At 60.4% G+C, this 19,537-nt stretch overlaps 1 protein-coding gene across 1 annotated transcript; it reads left to right on the top strand.

Annotated features, from left to right (window-relative positions):
- The first annotated feature begins 1,379 nt into the window (after nucleotides 1-1,379).
- On the top strand, nucleotides 1,380-17,632 carry PPP1R9B (protein phosphatase 1 regulatory subunit 9B). The gene is made up of 10 exons (XM_070562196.1): nucleotides 1,380-2,948; nucleotides 6,884-7,016; nucleotides 8,337-8,457; nucleotides 10,333-10,437; nucleotides 11,505-11,640; nucleotides 12,213-12,365; nucleotides 12,476-12,529; nucleotides 15,201-15,430; nucleotides 15,763-15,859; nucleotides 16,022-17,632. The coding sequence occupies exons 1-10, from the start codon at nucleotides 1,566-1,568 to the stop codon at nucleotides 16,073-16,075; spliced, it is 2,466 nt and encodes an 821-aa protein (XP_070418297.1). The 5' UTR covers nucleotides 1,380-1,565; the 3' UTR covers nucleotides 16,076-17,632.
- The last annotated feature ends 1,905 nt before the right edge of the window (nucleotides 17,633-19,537 follow it).

Here is a 19,537-nt window from a genome sequence, read left to right as displayed (position 1 = left end):
AGGTAGAGGGCAACCCCAGGCTCTGGGTGTGTGTGTAGGGGGCGGGCGGGGATCATCAAAACAGCTTTCTGGGTTGCGCGGCCGGGAAGTGCAGGTCACTGCCTCCCTTCCCCCTCCCTCCTTACACACACTTGCACACGGTGGCCAGGATCTTTTTTTCTCGGATGAGACCCAAGCTAGAGCTCTCCCTGGTCAGACTTTGGCCCCAGGCCTCCAGAATTCCTCCTCCAAAACTCCTTCTTCCTGTTTGAGAAGCAAGAGTGCTCTAGTAGGGGCATGAAGACAGAGTTTCCGCCCCTTCTTCCAGCCTGGTGCAGAACAGGCAGGTGACAGGACACCCTCTTCAGATTTAAAGGGCAAAGGCCAGCTCTGGGCTGCCACTTGGGTGCTAAGGACCATCTTTCTCCATCGCCTTTCCTCCTCCAGCACAAGGCCAGCAACCCTGGGCCAAGGTTTCACACCTTAAAGGGTGCAAAAAGTTCCCAATGGGAAAGTGTTAAATGCAGATTCCCAGCCTTGCCTCTGAGATTCTGCTTCCCAAAGTTTGGGGAGGGCCCAGAAATTGGAATTTCTAAAATTTTTGAAGCACCCAGATTTTGATGCTGATGGCCTTGAACCACACTAGGGAGCTCAAAAGACCTTCAAGGAAACGACCCTTTGCCCCTCCCACTAATGTCCCTTCACGTTGGGGTGGAGAGGGGCCGCCCTCAGACCACTGTGGCTGGGTTGCCTCTCCCCAGTTTGAAACGGGGTGCGGTTATGTGGGTTGTGATAGCCGCCTTCAGAGGTCAAGATGGAAGGGCTGAAGAGAATCGGCCCGGGTCGAGGTCAGCGGAAGGCTGTCAGCGAGGGCAGGGCAGGGGAGGGGATACCTTCGGTGGAGGGGAAGGGGAGGGCTCAGACTCCGGCCCGGAAATCCGATCCCTTTAGGACCCAGAGGTGCCAGTCCCCCAGCGGCGGCGGCGAGAAGGGCAGCCGCTCGGTCTCGGGCAGCCGCCGCTCCGGCAGAGCCAGAGAAAGACCGAGGCTCGGGGCGCGGGGGGGAGGGAGGGAGGGAGGGTGGCGCGGCGGCAGAGCGGCCCGGGCCGGCCGAGCAGCCATGGGCACCGGGGTGCCGGGCCCCCCGAGAGCCAAGGCCCCCGGCCGGGGTGGGGGGCGCCCGGGCTGCCAGCCCCGCTGACACCGCCTCGGACGATGTGAGCCGGCGCCTCCGCCGCTGCTTCGCGGGCAGGGCGCGCGGTCCCACCGGCCCGGCCGCCGCTTTTCTCCTTTGGGTGGGGGCGACCGTACAGGCCGCTCGGGCTTTGGAAGAGGGGCTGGCTGTCTTTGGCAGCTTGATTGGGGGAGGCGACCCACACAGGGCGCTGGGAGGGTTTTTTTTTTTTTTTCTTTTCTTTTTTAAAGCAGGGTTAACTGTTTTTGGCAGCTTGGTTTGGGGGGGAGCCTAAAAAGGCCTTTCGGGGTTTCTTTTTTCGGGGGGAGGGGGCGGTGGTCCCGACTTGGCGAGCCGCCTGTTGGAGGGGGGGAGCGGGAAGCGGGGGGATGCGAACCCGGCTCCCCCCATCATGATGAAGACGGAGCCGCGGGGGCCCGGGGGTCCCCTCCGGAGCGCCTCCCCGCACCGCAGCGCCTACGAGGCGGGCATCCAGGCGTTGAAGCCGCCCGACGCGCCCGGGCCCGACGAAGCACCCAAGGCGGCCCACCACAAGAAATATGGCTCCAACGTCCACCGCATCAAAAGTATGTTCCTGCAGATGGGCACGACGGCGGGGCCGCCGGGCGAGGCGGGCGGCGGCGCGGGCCCCAGCGAGGCCCCGCGGGCGCCCGAGCGCGGCGTGCGCCTGTCGCTGCCGCGGGCCAGCAGCCTGAACGAGAACGTGGACCACAGCGCCCTGCTCAAGCTGGGCACCAGCGTGTCGGAGCGCGTGAGCCGCTTCGACTCCAAGCCCGCGCCCTCCGCGCAGCCCGTGCCGCCGCCGCACCCGCCGTCCCGGCTGCAGGAGACGCGGAAGCTGTTCGAACGGAGCGCCCCGGCGGCCGCGGGCGGCGACAAGGAGGCCGCGGCGCGGCGGCTGCTGAGGCAGGAGCGCGCCGGCCTGCAGGACCGGAAGCTGGACGTCGTGGTGCGCTTCAACGGCAGCACCGAGGCGCTGGACAAGCTGGACGCCGACGCCGTGTCGCCGACGGTCAGCCAGCTCAGCGCCGTCTTTGAGAAGGCCGACTCGAGGACCGGCCTCCACCGTGGGCCCGGGCTCCCCCGGGCCGCGGCCGCCGGGGCTCCCCAAGTCAACTCGAAGCTGGTCAGTAAGCGCTCCCGCGTGTTCCAGCCGCCACCGCCACCGCCCGCCCCGTCGGGGGATGCCCCAGCCGAGAAGGAGCGCGGCCCCGGAGGGCAGCAGCCCCCGCAGCACCGAGTGGCCCCCGCCCGGCCGCCCCCCAAGCCCCGGGAGGTGCGCAAGATTAAGCCGGTGGAGGTGGAGGAGAGCGGGGAGTCGGAGGCCGAGGCGGCGCCCGGGGAGGTGATCCAGGCGGAGGTGACGGTCCACGCGGCCCTGGAGAATGGCAGCACCTTGGCAACCACAGCCAGCCCCGCGCCGGAGGAGCAGAAGGCCCAAGCCGCCCTCGAGGAGGCGGCGGCGGCGGCGGCGACCTTGGCGGCGCCTGAGAGAGGGGTGGGCAATGGACGGGCCCCGGACGTGGCCCCCGAGGAGGCAGATGAGTCCAAGAAGGAGGACTTCTCGGAGGCGGACTTGGTGGACGTGAGCGCCTATAGTGGGCTGGGGGAGGACTCTGGGGGCAGTGCCCTGGAGGAGGACGACGACGAAGATGAGGAGGATGGAGAGCCCCCCTACGAGCCCGAGTCGGGGTGCGTGGAGATCCCAGGGCTCTCGGAGGAAGAGGACCCGGCCCCGAGCCGGAAGATCCATTTCAGCACGGCGCCCATCCAAGTAAGTGAGCCCCCCTCCCGCCCCCGCGCCGCCCCTGCCACGTGCGCGCCGTCGCCCCCGCCTCGCCAGCCAGCCGGGTTTGGCAGGCTGAGTCAGCCCCTGCCACCCAGCCCCCTTCCCAGAAGTTACCACCCTGAGGGGGGTGTGGGGGAGTTCCAGCTGTTTGTCAGAGGGGGAAGATTTTCAGGCCTGAGACTGGGGGTGGCCTGCCCTGACCTGCCCTCAGGTTCCCCTGCCTGCTGCCCCGCCCAGCGTTCGGGCCCCACCCGCCCTGCCCCACGCAAGTCCTGGGGCACCTGCTTTCTCGTCCTTTCCCAGACATTCTTCCTCCAGAAACTGGAATGGGTGGTGGGAAGGGGTGTGTGTGTGTGTGTCCTCAGGAAAGTCTCCCCACATTGGTCCTTACTCCATTCTGGGCGGGAGGGGTCAGCGGAGCTTAGAAACACCCCCTGCTTTCCCCGTATTGGAGCTGCTTAGGGGGAGGGAGGGAGAAGGCAGCAACTTCCCAAAACGAAGGTGCAGGGGACCGTGCAGTGGACCGCAGCCCTTCCTCCATCCTGTGTGTACCCCCACCCCAACTTTGCAGAAGTGAAAGAGGGAAGCAGGTCTGTGAGGGTGAGCTGGGCTGGGGCCATGTGACTGGGGTGGGGGAAAAGCCTGGGCTGGGGCCCTGTTCCGTGGGGTCTGTGCTGGCTAGCTCCCCAAGGTGGAGATGTTGGGTTCCAAAGGGAGCAGGCACTTTGTGTGGCCCTTGACCAGGCTGGGCCTTCCCCAGGGCTCAGAGGAGGAGGGGGTGGGGTTGGGAACCCCCCCAGAGTTCCTGGCAGCACCTGCCAGCCTTTGCTCTTGGCCACTCAATAGGACAGCCCCCCGTGGCCTTGACAGGTTTCAAGTGCTCTTGCCACATTCTCTGGGTCCCCTGAAAGAGGAATGAGAACTGTCCATTTTGGGGTCTCAGTTTGCCCCCCCACCTACCCCCACTCTTGGTGATTGTTTTGTGGGTTGTGCCAGTGCCTGAGATCCTCAGAGGGGTGCTGATGGGCCAGGGGACATCCCCTGGGAAGAAATAAGAACCCCAGACCCCCCCCCCCCAACTCTTGGCTGGCACATTCAGCCTCAATGGCCTTTCTTAGTGCCCCAGGCTCAGCTGTGCCCAGCGCCAGGTCCGCTGCATGGCGGTGTCCAGGCGCCTGGACTTTCCCTGGCCTGGACCCTGCCTTTAGCTCTCCCCAGCCAAACCCTCATCTGTTTGCTGGCAGTTTCCATAACTACTCCCAGACACTGAAGCTGCCCAAGTTTCCTCTCCCCTGCCCTGGTATCTTAACCTCTGGCCCTCTCCCACCTCCTGCCCCAGCCAGAGGCCTGAACCATGCTTGTTGCTGCCAGGCCAGCCCCTTCATCGGGCTATGACCTTACAAGTCCTTTCTTACCCCCTCCCCTCCTGAAGAGGATGGGATCCTGGCGGGAATGGAGGATTATGGTGTTTCTTAGGATGTTGAGGAAGCAGGTGGGGACCCCTGAGGGAGTCAGGAACCCCACCTCCACCACCACCACCAGAGATGATCCCCTCAGAGGCAGAGTTTGGTCCTTCAGTCCTGGGCCTCTGACTGTCTATATTTGACACCTTATCCTGATTTTTGTGTAAAAAATAGCACATGATTTGGAGCAGTGCTCCCCGACTCCCTGGTGACCGCTGCTCGCAAAGTGTGGAAGCCAGTGGTGTGTGGTGCTGCCTTGGTGTGTCTGACTTTTGACCTTGCTGGGAATTTCCTCCTCCCCACCCTGGCGGTGGGTCCCAGTTTTTCCCTCTCCCTGCCCCTGCCCTGCATTGATACCAAGTCCAGGGGCTTGTGCCCTGCCGATGACCCAGTTGTTGCCTTTATGGAGGCTTCTGCTGAGGACAGAGAACCCAACTTCAGATTGTCACCTGGGGTCGGGGGGCTGGGCCCAGGGCCCTCTGATAGGTTGGGCACATAGGGGTGGGCAATGTGAGGGGTGATCTGGGGCCTCTGAGCCTGAGGCCTGGGTTTGCTGCACGGGGCGGGATTTGACAGGCTGAGAAAAGAGAGGAGGGCAAAGCTCAGGACAGGCTGTGAGGGTGTTTGGAGGTCACAGTGTGTGTGTCACTGTACGCCACCACAAAGCCTGAGGGATGAAGGGACCCTGTCTGCCAGAGCAGAGGGTGAGGATCAGGGGACTCATGCAAAAGTGGGCCAAACCTCGCTTGCCAGGTCCAGGCTCACGCCAGCCTCTGACCTAGGGCCTGGGGCCTGTGTGCAATAGAGACAAAGTCACGGGTGACCCCCCACGAGGGCCCAGCTGGGCCCAGTCTCATCCTGCTCTGCCACTGGCTAACCCACGTGACCTTGGCAGCAGACCTGGCGTCTTGCACTATGTGCAGCCTGGGTGGCCCGTCCCTCCAGGGGGGCTTGGAGGCCGCTGGCCAGGTGTCAGGAGAACAGTCCCACCACTGCACAATTGACGATGAGCTTTAAGGGCCTAAGCTCCAGTTTCTCTGATGCTGTGAAATTGAGGGCAGTGAATTAAGTGACCACATAGGCTTTTCCCAGCTGTGCTTCTAATCCTAGGAACCCCCCACCGTGGGAGTGAGCCTCTGTGGTGGGGGCTGGGGGGTGACATGGAGCGAGCCCAAACAAAGGCTGGGACACAGGAGTGCCGCTGTCCGCTGGGATGCCCATGGGGCCTGTTCCTGGAGGAGAGGGGGCCCTGGCAGGGGCCTCGGGGGAGACGGTGCCCCACTCCAGCTCCTCAGGCCTCAGGCCCAGCCGTCTGAGAGAGCTGCTCCCACCCTTCCTCGCCCCCACTTGGCTCCAAATGGTGCCAACCTGTCGCTGCAGGCAGTGAAGCATGAACACGTCATGGGACCCCAAATGGTGCTCATTAACCTCCCATTGGGGGCACCCCTGCCTGGGCCCAGAATTAGGGCCCTGCCCTGCCTTCTCTCTTTCTGGAAGAGGGTCAGGCTGGGGAATTCCCCTTTGTGCTGAGAGACAGGAAGAGGGAGACAGGTGAGGGGTCCGGGGGACAACAAGGCAGGGCTGGCCTTAGGGTCCCCACAGAGTCTGGGTTCACTGTGGACAGTGTCAGAGAGGCTGCCACCTCCTTGCTCCTGCCAGATGGACCTCCTAGTGCGCTGGGAATAAGAGGCAGACCTCAGAGAGCTGCAGTTCTGGAGGGAGGCAGAGGCCTGGCCATGCAGGCAAGGCCATGGGGGCCTGGCATTCTCCCCGCTCCTGCCACCTGAGGGCCACCTCAGGTGGAGGGCCTGCCCTTTCTCCATTGAGGTGGAGGTGGTCCTGCCCTCCGCCGTCCTCTACCCCGGCCTCAACTTCACATTCAGGTTGCACTGGGTCCTGGGTGCCCCTCTGCCTCTCTCCATCCATCGCTCTCCCCTCCCCCTCCCTGCGTCTCACACCCGCTCCCTCTTCTCTCCCCATCTGGCATCCTAGCCATCTCCTCCATTCTTTCTCCCCTCCTCGTCTTCCCCTCTTCTCCTGCTCAGCCTGTTCCTTCCACTCTCCTGCCGTCTGTGTCCGTGTCCACCCTCGCCTCTGTCTCGCCCTCTGGGTCCTCGTCTCTCACTGTCTCTCTGCCCCTGACTGTTGTTCTCTCTCTGACCTGAGGACCTGGGTTGCTGAGTCTGACAGTTTCCCCAGGATTGCTCTTCCTTTCCTTCTACAGCTAGCCGTGCCCATGCAGGTTGGGGCTGCAAGAGAGAGTAATGGCATGAACTGGGCAAGGCTGCATCCCCTTCTCTCTTGCCCCACGGACTCCAGAATGAGAAGGGCCTTCGCTCTGAGCTGGGGTCATTGTGGGACCGGGGGAGGCCTATGGCAGGAGTGGAGCAGCCATGGGTGGCGCAGCCTGCCCTGACGACCTCCCCGTACCAGTTCTGATAAGCGGCCCCTCCCCAGGTGTTCAGCACCTACTCCAACGAGGACTACGATCGTCGCAACGAGGACGTGGATCCCATGGCGGCCTCAGCTGAGTACGAGCTGGAGAAGCGAGTGGAGAGGTTGGAGCTGTTTCCCGTGGAGCTGGAGAAGGGTGAGAGACCGGGACCAGGCTGAGCGGGGCTCCTTTCTGTGCCAGCTTCTGCCCTGGGCCCTCAGGGTCTTCCACAGGGATGACCAGCTTCTACCTCTGACTGGGCCCCAGTCAGCGCCCTACAGCCACACGGGCTGCAACCCTGTCATGCAGCTCTCTGTGCTTCTTCAGTTACCAGGTCCCTGAGGAGCACTGTGGGCTGCATCCTGGGGGTTATGTTGGCCATATCGTGAGGGGAGACCTAGGGGGGAGGCAGAGGTCAATGGAACAGTCACATGTAACTACGTCCTTAAGCTCTGTAATAGGTGCTGGGAAGGGATTGGGGGGGGGGGTGCTATAACAGCATTTAACAGGAGACCTGACCAGACGTGGGGTGGGGGTTCCCCAAGGAAGAGATACTTGAGTTGAGCTCTGAAGAGGAATTCAGGGGAGTATGTGGGAAAGAGAGAAGACAGGCTTGGCTAGATTTGGACAGTGAGGGGAAGTAGGGTGTGCACATAAGGCCTCGTAGCTGGAGACCATTGCAAGGCAGGGGAAAAGTATTCTAGAAAGACCACACCAGGCTGCCATGTGGGGAGAAGGGTCTTAAGTGGATGGAGGGAGACCACTGTGGTGTGGACAAGATGATGGCCATGCCAGAGGTGGGTGGCCTTGACAGATCCTTGGGAGGTAGAATCGGCAGGCTCTGGTGGTTATTTGGCTCTGGCAGAGGCTGTGAGGAGCAGGGGGGAATCCAGGTGACTCCCAGGCATGGCAGCCAGTGACAGTGCCATCCCCCCCTGAGGGAGTGGCAGACGGGAAAAGCCTGTTTGTGGGGGAACATCAGGAGTTTGGATGTCAGAGGCCCATGAGACAGGTTGGGGCCGCCATGGAGAGGGGAGTGGGCCTCGGGAAAGAAAAGCAGGAGGGCTTTGGTCACTGAGGCTGTGAGTATGGATGAGACTGCTTAGAGAGGGAGAAAACCAAGCCCATTGTGGCCGCCCCACCCCCACCCCACCCCATCCCCAAGGCCACCATACCCCCGCATCTGCATACAAATAGTCTCCTGCCCCTGCCTCCCTCAGCTACCCATTTGTTCTTTGGGCGGGGCAAAGGACAGTGAGTGACCCAAGGGCATCCTAGTTGGCTTGGCCAAGAGGAGATGGACAGAATGATGTCCTGTCCCCAGGTATGGGACATTCCCTAATAATAGGGACTGCTTTTTGAGGTGGGGCTGTGCCCAAGTGAAGGTTGGGGATGGGGAGGTCTCTCTGTTGCCTGCAAGCCCCGGGCTGGTGCTCCCGACCGCCTACTGGCGTCTCACTACCCTCTGTTCCACAGACTCCGAGGGCCTGGGCATCAGCATCATTGGCATGGGGGCCGGGGCAGACATGGGCCTGGAGAAGCTGGGCATCTTCGTCAAGACCGTGACTGAGGGTGGCGCAGCCCATCGGGATGGCAGGTACCGCCTCCCCTGTCCCCGAGCGACCGTCATCTGGGGTGGGCCACCAAGCCAGGATCTGCCACTCCTGGTGTTGGGGTCAGTTGTTCCTGGGGTACAGCAGTGAACAAAACAGATGGAAACCCCACCCTCATGGTGTTTGCATTCTGGGGTCCGAGGGTGGGGGCTGTCTGTAGGCATTGTGTGTCCTGGTTTTGGGGGTGTGTTGGGCCATAGTAGGCAGAGCACGCGTGTGGAGGCTGTGTGCCTGGTGGAGTGCTTTTGAGAATTTGTTTTTCCTTAGCAAATATCAATTCCCTGACTGTTGTAGGGCTGGTGCCAGGCCCTGGAGAGTCAGTGATGAGGGCCTTAGTCTCAGGGAGAGTGCTGTGTAGTGAGGCAGACAAACATTCAAGTGGACACACAGAAAATGGTGAAATGGAGAAAAAGTACAGGTGCCACGAAGGAATAAAACAGGAGGGCCTGACCTCTCTGGGTATGAGGGAAGGCTTCCTGAAGGAAGTGACGTTGGAGCTGAGACCTGTAGGATGAACAGGAGTTAGAGAGGCTGAGGGAGTGGGTGCGCAAGATGTCCCAGGTAGGGCACCGAAAGTAGGCAGGTATGGCTGGAGCCCAGAGAGCAAGGGGGATCCAGGTGTGTGGTGTGGCTAGAGAATTTGGTGGGGGTTGCCCGGAGATGAGGCTGCTCCTTGCATGCGTGCCTGTGTTTGGCATCTAAGGCTGGAGGGCATGAGTTCTGTAGGTCAGAGTATTCTAAGAGGGCTTCCTGGAGTCCTGGGCAGCCCAGTGTCCCCTCTGTGGGCTGCTCTACTGTGTGTATTGCAGCAGACAAGTGGGAAGGGCTTTAGGGCACCTCCCAGGTTGTTGTAAGTTGGACATTGGGGCAACCTTGAGGTGGTCTCTCCAAACCCAGCCCCACTCTGTGTGACAGAAGTGAGTGGGTGTCCTTGTGAGGGCTGAGTGACTTTAGGGTCATGTTGCTAGAGGTGAGATGGCCTCATTCAGGGGGCTTCTGCCCGCTGCAGCCCTAGTGGCATGGGGGGCAGAGAAAAGGATGGCGACTGCCCCTGCTCTCTCCCTTAGCCCTCATTTGAACTTTCCAGAGCCTCTCCCACGGTCGCCTGGCAGCAGTTGGGGGAGTGTGTGTGCATGTGAGAGAGCGTGTCCACAAGCTTATGCCCACATGCGGGGCATGTGGGGGTGAGCTGTTCACAATAAGCCATTTCCTCCACTTCCGTGGGGGAGCTCTGAGAGAAGGCCTGCAACCCCGGGGGAAGTGGGAGTGGAGGAAGGAGGTGGCCAAGCATCCCTCCCGCCCCTTCATCCCCCTGTGTGGAGAACAAGGGCTTCTGGAGCCACAGCTGCAACGTGTGGGGAGCTATGCCCCCATGTCAGGGTGAGGTGACCCAGTGGGACTGCGTGTGAACATGAGAAAGTGTGTTACGTGGGTCTCAGGCATTTGGGAGGAAATCTGTGAGCTCAGGTCTGTACAGAAGTATGTGTGTAAGAGGGCTGTGTGTCACATGTGTGCTGCGGGCCCTTGCTGGTGTGCATGGCCGTGATGAGCTTTGTGGATGTCACACCAATCTGTTGGATGTGATGGAGGAGGGGACAAGAGTGTGATTGTCACAGGAAGTGTCTCTGCCACCACTCCTGGTCCTGGAGGCTGCCTGTGTCTGCTTTGCTTGCCTGAGTCTCAAAGTCCACAGGTGGGTCTGGCTGATAGCTGATCCTCCGGCTCATGCATTTCGTGCAGGTAGACAAAATACCAGGTCCCTGTGGGGACTGAGCCTTGAGTTTCTGATGGGAGGGGGGCCACCTCTACTCCAGCCACAGTTCCCCTGGTGACCCCCTAACCAGTGTCGCTTCCCCTAGGATCCAGGTGAACGATCTCCTGGTGGAGGTGGATGGAACGAGTCTGGTGGGAGTGACCCAGAGCTTTGCAGCCTCCGTGCTCCGGAACACCAAGGGCCGCGTGCGGTGAGGGCTGGGAGGGTGGGGCGGGTGGGGAGTGGGAGCAGGCAGGAGGCTCGGTCCTCATCTGGCTACTCTGCCCACCTGCCCACACCCAGTTAAGCTTCTGGGTGGCCCAGTTTATAGAGGAGGTTCCACTGCCTCCCGGCTGGAAGGAATTGCTCTGTGCGTGTCCCTGCCTGGTGCCTGCCTTCCCACCCGGAGCCCCTGACTGCTGCTGGGCCCCCACCTGCACTTGGGCTTCAAGGCCCACCGTCCACCCTGCCTCCAAACTGGCCTCTTGGGCTTTTTCTCCTTCCCTCTTCCTGTTCCCAATTCACTCATTGAAGAACCAAGCTGTGCAGGGAGAATACCATCCAAGTTGGGGTTCCCCCACCGGGCACTTCATCCCTCCCTCCTCACCAGCCCTGTGTAATCCCAGGAGGACTCTCCTCCCTGGGCCTGTCAAGGGGGTTGGGTTTGAAGTGCCCTGTGTCCCTCTCCGGCCTAACATTCAGGGACCACTCCCTGTCCCCCTCCAAGAGGGGCACTGCCCCCCGGAAAGGGTGGTAGAGAGAAACAGGATGTGGGTGGCCACGGAGAGGAGGGGCTGGTGCCTGGAAGTTCCACTATTTCCTCTCCATCCTAATCTCCAGTCACCATCATCCTGCCCCTTCCTGAAGCTCAGAGCCTTGGAGCGCACATGAGACACCCCTCCACAGCCCCAGCCCTGCTGGGATGGGTCAGCTTCGCCATTGCTGCCTTGTCTTCTCCCACGTGGTGAGGGAAGAGCCCCTACACTGGCAGCTCCTGAACTCGTGTTTCCTGCAGCCCAGCCTGAAGTTTGGCTGACATCGCCCCTCCCCCGAAACTGGCCCTGAGGGCTAGTGGGCCTCTACTCTCCTGGGAAGGAAACACAATAAGGGCCCCCAGCTCCCCCATTCATTATTAACACTCTGTAGCCTCTGGACTCAGCCCGCTCGTTTCACCTCCCTTGGGAGGGCCTGGGTGTGGAGAGGGGAGCACCAGTGGGAGGATGGTGGCATTACCCAGCTGAGGACAGAGGCAGGGGGATGACGATGGTGCCCCTGCAGGTTTATGATTGGCCGGGAGCGGCCAGGCGAGCAGAGTGAGGTGGCCCAGCTAATTCAGCAGACCCTGGAACAGGAGCGATGGCAGCGGGAGATGATGGAGCAGAGATATGCCCAGTATGGGGAGGATGACGAGGAGGTAGGAACTCCTGGCCTGGTTGGCAGCATCATCGCCCCCTGGTGGCTAGATGGAACGTTACAGCCATCCCCTGCCTCTGCCACTTTCCCAGGTCTGGTAAAGAAGCCCAGAGCACCAGTCCCTATCCTGGGGGAGCCCTCAGTCTGAGGGAGGCGATGCAGGCCCTTCCTTCAAAGAGCCCCTAGTCTGAGGGAGGAGTCACACCCTCTGTCTTCAGAGAGCCTTCCTGGTCCTACAAGGAAAACACAGTTCCCTCAAGGAGTCCCCCTTCTGAGGGGAAGGCATAGCCCCTAACCTCAAGGGACCTAATCTGAGGAAGGAGACAGCTCCAGACCTCAGGGGACCCCGTAGCGTGAGGGGGAAAGCTCGGGCTGTTTCTTCAGGGGTCCTAGTCTTGTGGCGGAACTACCTGTGCCTTTAGGGGACCCCCAGTCTGATGGGCAAGGCATGAACCATACCGTGGGTAACACCCAGACTGATATAGGCAGACTCCTGCCGGTCCGAGCCTTGGCCATCAGGGCTGAGGGAGGCTGGGGAGGGCAGGGCACATGGCCTCCGTTCTCCCCTCGCAGACTGGAGAGTATGCCACTGACGAGGATGAGGAGCTGAGCCCCACGTTCCCGGGTGGTGAGATGGCCATCGAGGTGTTCGAGCTGGCAGAGAATGAGGATGCCTTGTCCCCTGTGGACATGGAGCCCGAGAAGCTGGTGCACAAGTTCAAGGAGGTGAGAGGAGGGGGGTCCTGGGGCGGTGGAGGGCAAAGGCAGGCCAGTGTCCTGCCCTGCAGCACTGTCTGCCCGCGGCGGAGCTGAGCACCTGCTCCTCTGACCCACAGCTCCAGATCAAGCATGCTGTGACTGAGGCCGAGATCCAGCAGCTGAAGAGAAAGGTAAGAGTGGGGGCGACCCCCACCCTCACACTGGCACATGCCGACACTTGGCCACCACCTACCACCAGAGGCACATACAGAACAAGCCACTCTAGGCAAGGGAGCTTGCGCTCTGGACCCATCTGCTCCATCACTCGCTGCTCTGTGCCTCAGCCTCCTTCCCTATAATATGGGCTAATAACAGTGCCAGCTCCGTGGGGTTGTTGTGAGGATTAAACAAGAGAATCCACGTAAAGTCCTTAGCATAGTGTCTGACACACAGTAGGTGCTCAATGCATAGTTGAGCTATCAGCTGTTACCCTGAAGCACACCAAGTCACACTCCAGATGTCTTCGTGTTCACACTGTCCCACACACGTCCTCTACATACAGGCCTAGTGATAAATGCACACTCCCCACAGGTACACACTGGCCCACACCCGCCTGAACCCCAGGCACACAGTACCCACAGACCCACTCACCAGACACCAAGGGACATCCCCTCCAGGCAGACATACCACAGAGACACTGGACCCACGTTTCTCGTGACACTACACCTAGTTGCCTCGGCCTGGATGTGCAGACCCCTCTGCGTTCGTCTGTTGTGAGACACACAGGCGTGACCGCCACAAAGGAAGAGTGTCACGGGACGTGCATTCTCACAGAGGGGCTGGTGCTGATGCCACCAGATGGTGACACACATGACATACACAAACACGCATATGGGCCATGCACAGACACCCACACAAGCAGGTTGGGTGCCAACACGCTCACAGGAGTGTAGATACACAGACGCCATATTAGAAGCCTGTCCTGGGCCCCTGCCGGGCCTGCACATTAGGAGTCCCAACTCCTGCGGGGCTTCCACTGTGGTGGAGAGAGGCAAGGGGACACGGGCCGTGCAGACATGGTGCCTCCAGGTACAGGCGTGTGTGCACTCCCACCTGTGGGTTTACACCCATGCACAGAGAGAGAAGAGGGTAAAGCTGAGCCTTGCAGGGAGGGTAGGGTTTAGGTGACTGAGGCAGAAGAAGGGCGTTCCTGGCAGGGAGACACGCGTGAGCTTGGAGGCTGGCTTTGGGAGGAGGCCCGCTGCCTGTAGCAGCCATTCCTGCAGGGGAGAAGCCGGAGGCAGAGCTCGTCTGGCAGGGTGGGCTGTGGCTTGCAGCATCCTGACTCCCCGAAGGACTCTAGCCTAGGTCCTGTGGCCATATGGTGGCCATAAGTGGGAAGGTCACTGTCTGCAAAGGAGGAGGGCGTGAGGGTGGGCAGGACTTGGAGGTTAGAGGCCCGGTGGTGTCCTGGCAGGGGCGAGCCAGGGCTGCCCAGAGTACAGGCCAAGGGTATGGCTGGGAGGGGCGGCTTAGAGCTGCATTTCTGAGGCCGAGATGACAGACTGCATTCCTGGGTGGATGCAGAGCCTGAAGGGGAGGGGTGAGTCAGAGGTCGTAAGCGTCTCTTGGGTGGCCTCTAGGTGCCTGGCACCGCTCCAGTCCCTGTGACGGGCAAAAGCAGACTTGATCCTTGCCCTTGCGCAGCTTAGAGTCCACACACCGATGACTGTTCCATTGCAAACTGACACGGGGCTCTGCAGGAGAGGACGGGGTTACTGAGCTCCTAGAGCAGACAGAACCTAATCCAGGTGGGGAGTGTGTGGGGCTGGGCTGTTGGAGGGAATCACAGGAGACTTCTCTGGGGAAGTGATACCATGAGCAGAGAGCCGAAGGGTGAGCTAGTGGGAAATGACGTGGCAAGGGGGAGGGTCGATGGGGGCATTCCAGGCAGAGGGACAGCATGCCAAAGGCCCTTGGCAAGAGGGAACGTGGTGAGTCTGCGTGTCTGTAGGAAAGCCCCTGTGGCCGAGGCACAGGGAGCAAGTGGCGTTTGCAGCCACTAAGGCTGGAGGGGCAGGCAGGGGTGAGGCTGAGCACTGGAGTGGCAATGAGATGCTGGCACCTTCTAACAGGTGGGCTGGTCTGGAAAGGAGGAATAGGTTTGTGCAGGTGGGGGTTGTGTTTGGGGCCTGGTGCCTATGAGCAGCTGGGAGACGAGGCTGGAGTTGGGAGCAAGGCTGGGTTGGAGCTGGAGAGTTGGGGCTCTGAGTGCATAGAGGTGGCGTGGGAGGTGAGTATAGAGAGAACAGAGGCTCCAGGACTGAGCTCTTGGGCTGGGAGGTCTGCACTCTGGCCTGGGAGCTGGGAGAGGAGCCAGGATTGTTCAGAAAGCCACAGAAGCAGGGACTAGTCAGCAGGGCCAGAGCTGCAGAGAGGGGCCAGAGGGCAATGGTGATCCTCACCTGCCCTGCTCTTTCATCTTCCACATTTACCATCTCACTGTAGCCTTTGTGAGCTTGGCAAGGCAGGAATCACTCCCATTTTACAGATTGGAAGACTGAGGCTTAAGACAGAAGTTGCCTTGCCTAAGTCACAGAGCTAGTCGGTGACTAACCCAGGCCTCCTGCCTTCTAGGAGTGTGGTACGTTGTCAGGGACCCTGGCTAGGATCTCTGAGGTGCCACCTCCTCCCTCTCTGGGTTTCACTTCTCAGGCTCAGCCAAGGAGAGTTAGTAGTTGGGGGGCACTGGGCTCCATATCTGCAGGAATCATCTCGAGACTCTGGCCCTGGTGCCGGGATGGGGTCCTCCTTGGCTCCCTCTGGCCCCCATCAATCCAGGGCTGCTCCTTCCTCTCTCAGCTGCAGAGCCTGGAGCAGGAGAAGGGCCGGTGGCGGGTGGAGAAGGCCCAGCTGGAGCAGAGCGTGGAGGAGAACAAGGAGCGCATGGAGAAGCTGGAGGGCTACTGGGGCGAGGCCCAGAGCCTGTGCCAGGCTGTGGATGAGCACCTGCGGGAGACCCAGGCCCAGTACCAGGCCCTGGAGCGCAAATACAGCAAGGCCAAGCGCCTCATCAAGGACTACCAGCAGAAGTGCGTGGCCAGGCTGGCGGCTGGGGGTCCTGGGCCCAGGGAGGACTGAGAAGCCTGGTGGCAGTCCCTCCTTGCCCCTAGCTGAGTAGGGAGGGGAGGAGCACAGAAGTTGGGGGGCCCCATGGTGGGGGTACCTGGGTTCGGAATGACTGGATGCCAGAGCCAGCTTAGCCAGGCCCCACAGGCTTTAGGGAGACCTGGGGCCTCCCACCGTGAGAGCAGGGAGAGGGGCAGAGCTGCCCAGGTGGAGCTGAGGCCCCTGAGACTCCCTGGATGGAAACCAGACCACACACCCTTACCCCCGCCCCCGTCTGTCCCCTGCCCATCCCCAGGGAGATCGAGTTCCTGAAAAAGGAGACTGCACAGCGCCGGGTTCTGGAGGAGTCGGAGCTGGCTAGGAAGGAGGAGATGGACAAGCTCCTGGACAAGGTAGGACCAGGGGTGCCCTGGGCCAGGCCCTATGGAGGGAGCAAGCCCCCATGGATCCTGGAGGGAGAGAGGGGGAGTCATCATGTGCCTACCACGGGGAAAGCCAGGGCAGCACCCATGCCTGGTGCCCAGGCCTGACCCCCTCTCCTCCTTGTTTTCTAGATCTCAGAACTGGAAGGAAACCTGCAAACACTGAGGAATTCCAATTCCACTTAACAGGAATCATTCCTAACCGGACAATAATTAATCCCCTCCCATTGTCCTCCCTCCCCTGTCCTCAAAACTCCACCCCGCCCCCTACCAGCCTGGGGACAGGTGCCCCGACTCCCCCACCCCTCCACCCCACCTCCCCCAGCTTCAGGGACCAGAGGGCCCATATCACAGGCCCCCTTAAGGTGGCCCGGGCAGACAGAGGTGGCTGGAAGGACGGCCTCCTTGCCCCATGGGGCTGAGGCACAGAGGCCAAGGGATGTCGAGGGTGGGCCTGGGTGGTGGATGGACACAAGGACCTGCAGACGAAACTGCCAGACTTTACAACCTCCAGCCTTTGTCTCTGGACTGGAATGGGGCTGGGGGCTTTCCCAGCATCTCACCACCTGGAGGCTGCTTCCTGCCCATGGGGCTCCTGGGTGACCCCTGGGCCTCTTGACTTGAGATTCTACCTTCTTGGCCCTTCCCCCTCCCCCCATCATTGTGCTGTCTCTGTTGCATTCTGACCCTCCCGCTGGGGAGAGGTTGCCTCCACACCTCCTCCCGTCCCTGTCCCTCCTCCTGGAGGGAGAGTCCACCCCAGAGCCTGGAGGCTGGGCCTGGCCCTGCACTGATTTCTCACATATTCTTCAGGAAAGGGGGAGAGTCCAGGGCATCTGGGCCCCAGCTCCCCCTTTCCTGGGGCAGCAGCCCTCAATTTCTCCTTGTGCCTCCCTTCCCCCAGGTGCCAAATAGCCATAACCTCCTCCTGGAACTGTTCTGTGCCCTCTGGGGTCCTGGTTTCCTGGCCAAAGCTGGGAATGCCAGAGAGAGAGGAGGTCAGCTTAGGAGGCCTGGCTGCAAGACCCCGGCCTTAGGCAAGGGGGACATTTCTCGCTGGAGAGCCAGGCCCTGCCCTGCCCTGCCCAGGGCCACACCTGGAAGCCTTGTACTAACATCGCAGAGACTCAGCCTCCCCCACCCACACTGTTTTCCAATGTTTTGACTGGAGGGCAAAATTTTACTACTTCGCATCTTTTTGGAGACCAGGGCTGCCCTGCTGGCAGCCTGCTTCCTAAGTGAAATTGACTCCGTCTCCCCACTGTAACCCCAAATTGGGGCTTGGACCAAGGGAGGTGAGACCCCCCCCCCCAGGTCCCCTCCCCTTTCAGAATCCATCTCTCATTTTGCCTCTTTCTCATGCCCCTGCCCCAGACTGGGTTTTTGTTCATTTTTTAACAACAGACAACCCCTAGCCCATCCGTTTGGCTTCTCCTCGTCCCCTGTAAATAGACCATGCCATCAATCAGTATTTCTCAGCCCCTCTTCCAGCCCCCAGACATGCCCCCACCCCCTGAGGAGCTGGCTGTCACAGTGCCGGGCCCACGCGCTTAGCCTCCTGCGCCCCGGCAGATGGAGGGGGCGGGGCCGCGGGGCGCTTCCGGTTTCTCGGCCGGTGGCCGCCCCTGCCCCGCCCTCCGCAGGACCGCGTCTCTGTATATAATATATATATGTATGTATTGTTCCCGGTTTTGTACGGACCATGCCCTCTGTCAGGTCGCCCCCATAAAAGCAGCCCCCAGAGCCTCGCTGCCTGGTTTCTTGATTCGCGGGAGAGGGGAGTTGGGGGAGGAGCAGAGATGCCTATCTGAGCCCAGTGTTCCCCTCCCACCCGTGCTGCCTCTGACCCTGAGGGGCTTTCAACAGAACTCGGTTCCCGGTTCCAGCAAACTTCCTCTCTGCCACCATAACTCCCATCAGCACCCATGCTCTTTTATCCGGTGCTCCTGGGCAGGGCTGGGGTTTAGAGAGTTCCTTGGGCCCATCACATTACTCTTTCTTTTGAGGCATCTGATGGAATTCAGTGGATGGGTTAACTATGGTAAGGTGAACCCCAAGTCCCTCCCCTGAGAAATCCTATAACCTGATGGGGATACCCAGTCCCTAGTCTCACAAGGCACCCTCTATGAGGTACGGAAATGATCAAAGATTTCCTGGAGGTGGCAGCTGGGGCAGGAGGAGTCATGTCAGAGCAGTTTTGTCCCCAGGGTCCTACAGGATCTGTTCCGTTCTAGACAATTCCTGAGGGTGGCCCAAGAAGCCTTAAATAGTCCTAGCCCTCTGCTTTGTGCAAGCAGGTCTGGTTGCAAACTCATCAGCTCTAATACGGAAGGGTTTGGGAGTCCAGATGCGTGGGCTCCAGGGACAAGCTTTGAGGAAGTCCTAGAGCGGGGTGGGTGGGGGTAGTGGGGCCAGGGCTTATGGTCATCCCTACCACCAGCCTTTCCTTGCTTTGGGTGCTGATGTGCGTCTGTGTGAGAGAACTGAAGCACCAGGCACTTGTGTTCCGTGGCCTGGCCCCCAAGGGGATTCTTATCTTCCCCTTCCTTCCTCTTGCCCTAAGGAATGGGAGTCCCAACATCAGGGCCTTGAAGGTCACCTTGGTGGGTACCTGACAACACCCAAGATGAGTGGCCTGTACCAGAACTCCAGTGACCGTCAGCTCCTGAGGCAGCCCCTCCCTTGTGGATGGCTCTGTCACACAGTCTCATTCTTGTAGAGCCAAATTCTGGCTTCCCATAGCTTCCCCTCAAAAATCATAGTCTACACCTCAGGGCCACATAGGACCCATCCAGTCCTGCTACCCACCTGAGGGTCACCTGGAAACCTGGGGATGGTGACCATGCCTCTCAAGGCGTCTTTTCCAAGTGGATCATCCTTGGGACACTTCAAGGAAGACAGAGCCAAGTGGGTGAATCCCAAGATCAGAAACCACCAAACCACAGGGTCACAGATCATGGCTCCAGAGTTAGACATCACTGAGGCCCTGTGCAGGAAACCTAGCCAAAAAGTCCCAGGAAGCAAAGTGGCCAGACCTTTCTGGGTGGGGAGTCAGACATGGGGGGTGTTGAGGGTTTCTGCTGGTCTGACGGGGTAAACAGCCATGTTGGGGTCCTGCTGCCCTCGTCTGTCCTGTGTATTAGGTGAGGGGCCTGTACATTGTATTTCCAAAAGGCGGGCCAAGTAGCCACCCAGGTTCACGCCTGAGTGTATTAAGGGGACTTTGCTGTAAGTTTCTGAAGCCTGAGATGTGACTCACCCATAGGATATGTCCATGTTTGGGGCTGTGTCAAGTGGCTCTGAGCAGGCCTCTGTAAGGCTTGTCACCTCAGCCCTGCTCTGTCACCTGCCCAGTTCTTAGAAGCTTGAGCAGGTTTGCCACAATCCTGACACTTCCCATAGGGAAGGGAAATCAGATGAGGGGGGTTTCTCAACACCCAGAGCTTGAGCATCACGAGGAACAGGGGTCCTCCCAGGTCCTATGGCCTAGCAGACACCCTCCCACAGAACCTGCCCCCCGCACTGACATTACATACCCATCTTCTCCCCACTCCCTACCGGACTATATAATCAATCCCCCCGACTCCAGCCTACCACCCAGATCTCACCAGATGCCTGAAAACCACATCCTCTTTAAAGACCCCAGAC

This window comes from Equus przewalskii, chromosome 10 (assembly GCF_037783145.1).
Source record: "Equus przewalskii isolate Varuska chromosome 10, EquPr2, whole genome shotgun sequence".
Lineage (NCBI taxonomy): Eukaryota > Metazoa > Chordata > Mammalia > Perissodactyla > Equidae > Equus > Equus przewalskii.
This window is presented reverse-complemented; position numbering and strand designations above follow the sequence as displayed.